We start from the raw sequence: 11,151 nt of genomic DNA, 5'->3' as shown, positions 1-11,151 counted from the left end.
TCTCTCCACTTGTATGGAGCTGAGTGGGGTTGACAGTGTGGGGATGGTGCAGAGAGGGCCTGACCAGGACACTTGCGTGGAGGTGAGTCAGGTTGTGCCTAGGGCCTGACCAAGACACTTGCGTGGAGGTGAGTCAGGTTATGCCTAGGGCCTGACCAGGACACTTGCGTGGAGGTGAGTCAGGTTGTACCTAGGGCCTGACTGGAACACTTGTGTGGAGGTGAGTCAGGTTGTGCCTAGGGCCTGACTGGGACATTGGCGTGAAGGTGAGCTGGGTGTGCCGAGGTCCTGCCTGGGACACTGACATGAAGGTGAGTCAGGTTGTGCCTAGGGCATGACAGCTACACTTGCGTGGAGTGAGTCAGGTTGTGCCAAGGGCCTTCCTGGGACATTGGCGTGGAGGTGAGTTGGGTTGTGATGAAGGCTTGACCGGGACACTGGCATGAAGGTGAGTCGGGTTGTGCTGAGGGCCTGACCGGGACACTGGCGTTGAGGTGAGTCAGGTTCGAAAAGGGCCTGACCAGAACACCAAGGTGAAAAGCTGGTAAATGCCACTCGCTGCTGGGGCGACTCCCCCAAAGTGTCTCCCTATCCATACCTAGTAAAAGTTTTTATTAGTATTAAGTATGTTCATAGGGCTTTATCTGTAAGCTTGTGGGAGGGGGTTAATTATGGTAGCACAGTTAGCACACAATGCTGTTCCATCGCTAGCAACCGGGATTTAAATTTAAATTTTGTAAGTTACATGAATTACTTGATTAAAGTAAACATTACATAATTAAAGACTACAATACTTTTTTTCAAATTCCATTTTGCACTCTCTTGTCTTTTAAACAGTGTATTCTTAATACAGGTGGATCAGTTAGGCATTGTAAGAGTGAGTCTCGAGTCAACCGGAAAATTTGCCATCTGATATCCATGGTCCCTGGAGGTGCCGAACATTGAGGATTTTACTGTATTTTTAAAGTGTAATTATTTTTGGGCAGACAATTTGTATGTAACAAGGTGCTACTGAGAACAATATTTGATCACATATTAATAATGATAGAGAGATATGTATTGGTCAGGGCACCAGGGATAAATCCGATAGAGATATGTATTGGTCAATGCACCAGGGATAAATCGTATGCTTATCTTCAAAATAATTTTGATATCCACTAGAGAAGGAAAAGGGCCTAGGTTTTAACATCAACTAAAAGATTTTGGTGCAGTATTCCCTTAGTATGGTTAGGAATTAACCAAGAACTTGGAACTTGAAGTTTCCTTTTCAGAACCAAAAAAGGTGGCAGAGCTACACTGTAGAATAGCTTGCTCATTATTTGTTTCACCTAGAGTTGGCTATAATCTGTGGAAGGTGCTTTTAAATGTCTAAACATGCTTTGTAGATGCCACATAACCTGATGAGTTTCTCCAGCTCTTAATGTGAGATGAACCATCTTCATTTTAATTAATTATTACATAATTAAAATCTGACCTCAAAAAAATTTTTAAACGCATGGTACAAAACTACAGGTGCTCTCTTACTTATGATCATACGAAAGAGTAGACTGTAAACAACCCATTAAAAAATGGTAGGTGCAGTATTTTTCAACTTTCGATTTGTACTTTCAATTTCAATCTGTTCCCACGCTTGAGATATGAGGAATGCTACTCTCTCGTGATGGCAACATCATACAAGACTATCGCATACTCTCTCGATGCTGACTCAACCACACTCGCAGTCTCTAGCGGTCATGCGAATAAGTGCATTGTAAGTAACCCACCTAAAATGGTAGGTACGGTATTCTTTTTTGACTTGCGATGAGTTTGCCTGAGCATAACCCCCATCACAAGTTGAGGAGCACCTGTATCAACAACTGACAAGGAAGTTAGGATCTTTAATTAAATAAAGGAAGAATGGAGCTGATTGATTTACAGGATAATTAGAAACATTTCATAGTTGTCAACTGGAATTAGAAGCATGAATGGCTATTAAACCAAGTTCTGGTAAATGAAATGAATATATTTGATGATTGTGAACATCATTCAACAAAGGTTATGTTGTTTTGATGTAAACTCCATAATTTGGAGAATAAACTAACCTTAGTTGTGCTTCAACAGACCTGCACACTGCCTTTACTCCCACAGTACATTCAGCCTGATCTGAACCTTCAATATTTTTCCAAATTTGGGGTAAAGTTACTTGACCTAGATGTAACCCTTGTGCAAGCATTTCAGGCCAAGTTGTAAGCTTCTGTTTTGGGGCCTTTGGTCGCTGCAAAGAAGCAACAGACCAGAAGAATTGCTGAAATAGTTATTTTAAGAGCGGTAATTTTCCTTTGAGTCTGGCATGGCTCTCTTGGGAATTAATTTCTTGGCTAAAGACTCCAAGGCAAAATCCTAAAGTTTTGTGTGCTTAAGCTTTTAGTTGCTAAACTCTGCCTGAAAGCATCTTACATTTTGAATTTTAAATAATATCAATTTGCTTTCTCTCATTGTGTTACGTCTGCTGAGTTTTGAATGGGTAACTTTGCTATCATATGAGTCCATTTGTAGTTGATAGCAAATAGAATAGTATCAAGTTCCAAGTTTAAATTTTAAGTGTGCCATCCCCACAAAAAATGACACAAACCTCCATTTAGAGGTTTAGAATGATTAGTTGATTAATCTGCCTTCTGAAGATAATTAAAAGAATTTTGAAATTCTATTAATTTTGGATGTAACTAGTTGCTTTGCATTCTTTCCAAATGACATTCTTGGCAGCTGCAGAGAAGAGCAAAGGAAAGGATTGCAATCAACATTTGAAGGCTAAATCTGTGATGGTTTGTGAAACTGAAGCCTCCTTTTAATGTCACCACTGAAAAAGCCAAACTAGAATAACTGTTGGATGGTTGGATATTGAATCATAAGTTCTTTGGGGAGATGCCTGCAAGTACCCAGAATGAGGGAATGTTGTCATAACTAACATTTTACTGGCATGTGTTGCACTCCAAAATTCAGTGAAAAAATATTTGGTAACAGAAGCTGGGAAATGGAGTCAGTGATGTTTTATTGTATTGGTTTGTGCGTTGGCATGTTTCAAAGTTTATAAATCCAATTAGATAGACTAATGGTCAAAAAGCACGAAGAAGCTAAACAGGAATTTTCTTTCAATGTGGAGTGAAGGAAATTTTGCTTCCAAAACACTATTCAATTTTTGAAGTGAGAAACAGGAGTCCAAATGGATTGCAAATTATTTCACTCTTCAATGAAAATAGCAGAAAGCAGAGGCAAAATGCAAGAACCAGGTAATGTTTGCAACTTGAACTAATGGGCCATCTTCCCATGGTATATATCATGGTCATGAAGGTGTTGTCAGTGCATTCACATTTTATACAGACTTGTGCTGATTAGTCTACAACATTGAGATCATGTTGCCATTTAGCCCAAATGTGAGCCAGCTTTTGAAAAGGAAGTCGATCTTTTGGGGTATTTGAAGTAACTCCAAGGTGGTGTTTTAAAAGATTAAAACCCAACTATCCTCCCGTGGTTGACTCAGTAATCTGTCTATCAGAGCCAAGATCAGCAGCGCTCAAATATTTAAGTTTAAGCAACCCCATCACTGGGACGAGGATTCTTGCATTTTACTCAGGATAACACTGAAAATCAAAACCCCAAAATAAACTCTTGCGTAAGCTTATTGGTACTGATGTGTCATGGTTACCTGCAGTAATATTCTAATCATAAGGGCAATTTAAGAGCCACAGCTGATTCTGACTGATTTCCCAGATGATTTTTATTGCATGTTAGTGGTCCACCAATTGCAAGCAGAATCCTGATATAATTGTCAACCTCATCTTCTCCTGTGTTCATTATTTTCTATTCTTTTTTTTAAGCCTGATTAGATTCTTTCCAAATAACCATTGATAATGGGATTCTGGTCATGTGTTCATTATTTTCTATTTTTTTTTAAGCCTGGTTAGATTCTTTCCAAATAACCTTTGATAATGGGATTCTGGTCATGTGTTCATTATTTTCTATTCTTTTTTTAAGCCTGGTTAGATTCTTTCCAAATAACCATTGATAATGGGATTCTGGTCATGTGCTCATTATTTTCTATTCTTTTTTTAAGCCTGGTTAGATTCTTTCCAAATAACCATTGATAATGGGATTCTGGTCATGTGTTCATTATTTTCTATTTTTTTTTAAGCCTGGTTAGATTCTTTCCAAATAACCATTGATAATGGGATTCTGGTCATGTGTTCATTATTTTCTATTCTTTTTTTAAGCCTGGTTAGATTCTTTCCAAATAACCATTGATAATGGGATTCTGGTCATGTATTCATTATTTTCTATTCTTTTTTTTAAGCCTGGTTAGATTCTTTCCAAATAACCATTGATAATGGGATTCTGGTCATGTGTTCATTATTTTCTATTTTTTTTAAGCCTGGTTAGATTCTTTCCAAATAACCATTGATAATGGGATTCTGGTCATGTGTTCATTATTTTCTATTCTTTTTTTAAGCCTGGTTAGATTCTTTCCAAATAACCATTGATAATGGGATTCTGGTCATGTGTTCATTATTTTCTATTCTTTTTTTTAAGCCTGGTTAGATTCTTTCCAAATAACCATTGATAATGGGATTCTGGTCATGTGTTCATTATTTTCTATTCTTTTTTTTTAAGCCTGGTTAGATTCTTTCCAAATAACCATTGATAATGAGATTCTGATCCTGTGTTCAATTTATTTTAAAGGTTTTGCTTTAAAAGTAGTTTCACTGTAACGTGAAACCTAAAGAATCTCTCATTTCAACCACAATTATCGTTAAGCACAGAAATACAAAGTCTTCTCTGAGGAAGCACCATTCTTTCTGAAAAAGACGAGCTGCTACACAGAAATAACACACCAATATCACTGTGTTTACTGCATCATTAATTAAGTGAAAGGAAATAATATTTGAGAAGTGTAAATTGAATAATACCTTGCTTGCATTATTAGCAAAAGTTAGAGTAACTTGATTTTTACCTCAATTCCATTTTCTTACTGTTCTGGCAAGAATATTTGTACAGTTTGAGAATAGTCATGACATAGTAGCAACAGAACAGTGGCTAGAAAATAGTGGTGTGGGAGGGAACTGGAGTATGCCTTGTAAATATAATATCCAGTGCAACTAGAATTTTGTCACTTTTGAAATACAGAATTAACTTGTAAAGCAGAAAAGTACCTATTTTCTACACCCATCTTGGTTAACATAGTTTTTTTTTTCAGATTAGGAATGATTTATTGTCATGTAATAAAACAAATCTAATATTACTTGAAAATGCCTTTAGTCTGCCATAAGGCAGACAAAGATCTGCCATTAGCATTGTCCAGTGCCCCTTACAATCAGAGAAAGGGAAGCAAAAGAGACTTCCCTCAGAGTCACTGAGTGTCCATGAATTTGCCTCCAGTGCTCCTGCAACCGCACAAGACTCCAGTTTAGTTTAAGCCATCAGCAATTCGAGGCCAGATCCAAACTTCCAACACGATGAGGAAGCCATAAACTCCAGGGTCCTTCGAGAACCCTTCTTGCCTTCAGCACCCTCTCGAATCCCGATTCCAATACCTGGTTCTCATGACCCAATGTCAGTTGAAATTATGTCCTTGGATCAACATTCATTCAAATACACATCCTGACCAATTTTTTTTTAGTTACATGCACCACTTTAGGGTTAACTCTGGCCAAGATATTTCAACAATATCTTGGAAACTGATTTCTTCATTATTTCCACAGATATTGGCAGGCATCCTGGGAAATCAAACCAAATGAATGACCAAGAGGAAAGCATGGAATGGAAGCCACAGCAGCAGGCCTCACTAAGTGAGTAGGAATAATTAAAGGTCAATCAGTAAACTGCAAGTAGAATTTAAGCATGTAATACATAGCACATGTTCCTGTTCTTACTTGTTATTCCCTTAAAATAACCTCTAGCTTGAATATACTCAATGTGTCTCTACAACCACCTTAGCTAGAGTAGTCCAATGATTTACTACCATTTGGTATATAAATTTCTCATTTCAGTCCTGAATGGTTGACCCCCTACTTGACTGCAACCACTGGAATTATAAATCCCATCCAAGGGAACCTCATTCTCATATTTACGCCTTTTATGCTTTTAAGAATTGTTGGTTTCAATAGCATCACCTCTCAAGTTTTTTAATCTTGTAGACTGTCTGGTTAATCTTTCCTCAGAGGAAACCCCATTGTAATCAGTGGGTGAACTTTCATTGTTCTTTTTCCAAACCATGTGTACCTTTTTTGGTTGGGGTTTTCAGACCAGTTGTAGACTTAGCAGGACCATGGTTATTTTCATAAAGGTATCTTTAATTGTATACTCAAATTCTCTTGCAGTCACTGACCAAAGTCTGGGTTTGCCTTCTTCATTGCTTTCAACATCAGGTCCTTTTGAAAATAAAAAATACCACTTGCATTTTGCCACCAGAGTAAATTACCTTTTTTTTTTCATTTTATTCCATCTGCCCTCTATTCCATCAGTTTTGTATTAACCCCAGACTTGGTATATTACATTTTGGTCCTCTCATTCAAAATATTACATAAATTCCACCAATCTTAGTGGCACCCCATTAATCTTAGGCAAGGCACGTAAGATCCTGTTTGATAGTCTTGAGCCTACCTCACACTATTAGGGCCTGCTTAAGAACCATTTTAATAAATATCTGAACCATTCCAAACCTACATTCATGATTCAATCACCCCTGTGTATTGAATAAGTGCATTTCATTTGGATAGGGTATTGGAAATCAAGCAGTACTGTCACTTGTGGTTATCCTTTGTGTTTGGATGTTGGATGCGGGACAATATTGGAATGTCTTATCTAATGGTGTTGTTGGGTTCATTTAAGTGTAAAACAGGATACAGGATGAATTTATTCAATTCTCAGTCTGGCAGCTGATATTGCTATCTTCTACAATTGTACATTAAGCTCTGGAAAACAAAACAAAAATGACTTTCCTCGCATCACAGATCTGTTCAAGAATAGAACATGATTAATGTAGGGATTGTGGAAAAGTATGCGGCTCTCATTCTATTCAAATCAAGACTCCACGGGGTATTGAATTCAGGTATGGATTGATTTATTGACGCAAGTCTCTATACTGGAAGTGCTGTGGTAAGTGTTTTATAAGTAGTTTCTTCTATTCCATGTGTAGAAGAAAGCAATGTTCAAGTCCTAGATTCGTTCCAAAACTACTTCATCTGTGTCCTGGTTGTTACAAAGGTAATGATCTCCATACCAAGTAACATCAAAACGATGTCAACAGCCATCTTCTATTTGAATGTAGCAAAGCTGTGTTGAACAAGTTTTAATGTTGTGTTTTGATCTGGATGTTGGTGTGAATAGTTTTCTAGTTCATAATTATTTGCTATACAAGTCTGAGAGAATTTGGTAATGGTATGACCTTGGGTAGTTAACCCTCTGAGTACTGTGACCTAAACATCCCTGCTCCAAAACTATAAAACAGTATCTAATTTTGCATCATTACTGACAAATTGCCATTAGAAAGAAGCTTAAAGTATTCCTTAGGAAATTATTGGGTTTTTTGATGCAGAAATGCTGGTATATTCCTAAAAGATTTAAAAAAAAAAAAAATTTTTGGAAAGCTAACCAGACCAAAGTTGGTTTGTTCCATTCATCCATTAAGTCGTCTCAATAGTTGAATATAATGTTTAGCAGCAGCACTCTTACAGGTCTCTTTAGATTTGATTTGTGATGGCTGCTATTTTGGAGAAGATTCAAATTGCCTTATTGTGTATTGACACTTAATTTTAACCATGTTAACACGATGATTGTGTGTTTGAAGTGTGGCAGAGGTGTAATTTATGGAGAAGGAACAGCAGTTTTGGAAAAAATCATTCATCAGAAATAAAAGCTACAGATAGGAACTAGAATCCTATCATGATGCGTTTGAGAGATGAGATAGATGGGATTGCAAAAAAAAAGTGTGACCTGGAGTGTGCTTAAGAGAAATAAGATAATGGCTTAATTACTTGATAAAGCAGAATAAGGTGTGACTAAATAAGTAGCCTTGTGCGTAATATCCATACATCTCAGAGTAGGGCTTCTGCCTTCCACATCATGAATGTTCTGGGCCATGAGAGGAATTACTCTCTCCATCCTGGTTTATAATACAGAATTCTGTGCAATGAGACAGTTGACTTGTGTCATTTAAAGCCTCTGAAGATGCCACCTTGAGTATGAAGTTCTCTTGTCACTTGCTGCTTAAACATTTGTTCAAATTGATGTGAGATGATGTATGGAAGCCCAGTGCTAACTCAAAGAATGTATTTCTTTAGACCGCTGCAATTTTCTCATGTTCTTAGTTGCTTTAATTTGAGGCATTAGCTGTTCTTGAAGTTTTGAAGGGAGTAGCTTGGTCCATCGGCAAGGTAGCACTGGTGGAGAGGAGACAGATTACATTGCTTCTGAGCTGTCAGCCTCTAATTTACCCTTCTTTTCCTGACTTGTGATGCAGTACTTCACATTTTCATATTTACATTTCTTATGCTATTAACTCCATTTATTGCACATTTAATTTTGCTTTTGACCTGCTTCCTTTTAAATGCCAATGGTCATCTTTTCCAATTCAGATTAAGAATGAATTTTTTGCTTTCAGGATTATCTGCAGTGCATTTTGGGAATTTCCAGGTTCTGCCATTTTTTTTGTTGAAAAGTTTAAATTTTTAGCTAGGTTTTGATTTTGATACTTCTAAGTTTTAATTGAATTAAAACCCAAGTGACAGGACCATACATAAATAGTAAGGCTATTTATAGTAAGGATAATCTAATTATATGGCTGTCTGAATTGAGAAAGAGTTAAAATGTTGGAAAGGTTTGGGGAAAATGGGCACCCACTAACTGCTGCTTGCAAGCTACCTGCTCATTTCTTCTTCAATGCCGAACATTGTTACTGCAGAGCTTGCTGTTTTAGTTCCTCTGGTGTTTAACATTTGGTTTCTCTTCATTGTTTATATATTAGATATGGGAAAATCATGACTAGAGTTCTAAAAGTCTAGCATACCTGGCTTAAGAAAAAGAATGTATTTGAGAAATTAGTGATTGATGTTCCTTTCTCACAGTTTGAGACATGGCCTTTCAAAAAAAAACAATGCTGAATTTGATTAGTGAAAAGCCCCTGTCTATAGTCTGACTCCTTCTTTGTTTCAGGGGCCTATATATGTGGTGCCTGTGGGAAGAAGTACAAGTACTACAGCTGCTTCCGGGCACATGTGAGAGCACACCTAGGTACACGCTTATTTTTTTTAATGCATTTATTGGCTTAACCCTTTGAGTAGTGATTTTTTTCCCTTTTTACAACTTTCCAAATGTGTACATCTAACACCTCCAAAATTGTAGCATTCAAATCCTAAGCATTACAAGCTAGAATTAGAAGAAACGATGGAACTTGGCAGCATTTCTTCATTTACAGTGTTTTGTGAATAAAATCAGAAGTTGAAAACTTATTATTCATTTTGGAGCTTAACTGCTCCTGTAGTACTCAAAGGGTTAACTGCAGTAATGGTGTAATTTTGAAATCCTCAAAAAGGCATACTGCAAAACTTTTATTGCTCTGTGGTGAAGCTCAAATATTTGAATAAGTAATGTGTAGCATGTGCATCATTTTCCAAATAGAAGCTGAAATTCAGCAGGTCACGCAGCATCTAAGGAGAGAATGAGAGTTAATGTTTCAAGTTGATTAGGATGGCAAACTGCTATGTTGGCCTTTATTGGAAGAGCCCACCTCACTGACAAAAGACAAAGGAGGGAAAACCTAACACCCAACCCCAACCAACCAATTTTCCCTTGCAACCGCTGCAACCATGTCTGCCTGTCCAGCATCGGACTTGTCAGCCACAAACGAGCCTGCAGCTGACGTGGACATTACCCCTCCATAAATCTTCATCCGCGAAGCCAAGCCAAAGAAAAGAAGATTTGAGTACAGGTGTAAATATATCTTTATTTGCATTTGTATAGTACCCAGAAGAGACCACACCCTGGGATATCATGTAAAATTTTAACTGCCTTATTTCCATAGAGCAAATGCAGTGTAGAGGGCTTCATATTCTTTGAAGAACAAGAGAGAAACATGCATGCCTCCTGCACAGCTAACGAGTTAAATATTGGGCAGAATGTTTTACCTGACTGAGGAGTTACTTGGGACTGAGATGAGAATTTTCTCCATGCGAAGGATGGGGAGTGTTTGGAATTCTTGATCCATAAGGGGCTGTACCAATTATTGTGCTTTATTCAAAACAGCACTAGAGTAGTTTTGGATATGAAAGGAATTGAGGGATATGAGGAGAGTGACATTGAGAAGCTCAGCCGTAATCTTGATAAATAGTGGAATGGTTGCAAAGTGGGCTTTTATTCCTAATTCTTCTGTTATGTGTGTAACTGGGAATAGTTGGAAATAAAACAAGTAGTAGAGTGGTGAAGAAAGGTCCATATTAGGGTGGAGATCACGAGAAAGACACAGAGGTACTGGCTGCAAGGACGTGGAAAAGGTTAGTAAATAACAAAAGGTACGTCAATCGTGACCTGCTGATTTTCAATAAATTCAGATTTCATTTATTGTCTCCTGTTTGCACCTCTCCCAGACTTGGTTATTCACTGGCCTTTGTCTACAATACTTCTCCATGTCAGTTAACCTGTCCTGGTCTCTCCTTTTACAGACCTGCAAATTAAAACTTGTTTCATTTTTAACTTCCCAAATTTGATGGAAGATCAACTGTTTGAGGCATTAACCCTGTTTTACTCTTTAATCTGCATCATCTGTTAAATATTTCCTGCATTGTCAAGTTTTATTTCATATTTTCAGCATGTGCTGTATTATACTTTTGGATAATTGTCCAAATTTCTAAAATACAGTTTGATGTAATAAATAATTAGGCGTGAGGTGTTGCAGGTTTTTGAGTAAACAGTATGTATTTTGTTTCTTCTTGCAGAAAATGAAACCTCTTCTGCATCAGCTGAAAATTCTCCACAGGCAAGTGAGTATTCAGTATCAAATGTTTTCTTAAGCTTCTCCCCCCCCCCCCCCATTTAAGCACGTGAGATTCGCAAGCAATGGAAGCACTTGAAGAAATGTAAGTAAACGAGCAGCTGTCAGAATTCTGCATTTGGTGGGACAGCGCC

The 11,151-nt window shown here is 37.5% G+C and overlaps 1 protein-coding gene across 14 annotated transcripts in view; it reads left to right on the top strand.

Annotated features, from left to right (window-relative positions):
* znf618 (zinc finger protein 618) overlaps positions 1–11,151 on the top strand; it is a 90,851-nt gene that overhangs the window by 55,729 nt on the left and 23,971 nt on the right. For 11 of the 14 annotated variants that reach the window (XM_069889509.1, XM_069889554.1, XM_069889517.1 and 8 more), the window contains 3 exons: positions 5,733–5,819; positions 9,184–9,261; positions 10,962–11,006. In XM_069889509.1, coding sequence (XP_069745610.1) covers positions 5,733–5,819; positions 9,184–9,261; positions 10,962–11,006 — 210 coding nt within the window. Of the gene's footprint in view, positions 1–5,731; positions 5,820–6,983; positions 7,082–9,183; positions 9,262–10,961; positions 11,007–11,151 lie in introns of those variants that run through there. The other 3 variants (XM_069889564.1, XM_069889591.1, XM_069889491.1) reach the window with 3 other exon arrangements.

The sequence above is a fragment of the Narcine bancroftii genome, chromosome 1 (genome assembly GCF_036971445.1).
Source record: "Narcine bancroftii isolate sNarBan1 chromosome 1, sNarBan1.hap1, whole genome shotgun sequence".
NCBI classification, from domain to species: domain Eukaryota; kingdom Metazoa; phylum Chordata; class Chondrichthyes; order Torpediniformes; family Narcinidae; genus Narcine; species Narcine bancroftii.
The sequence above is the reverse complement of the archived record's forward strand: the minus strand, read 5'-3'. Positions and strand labels throughout refer to the sequence as shown.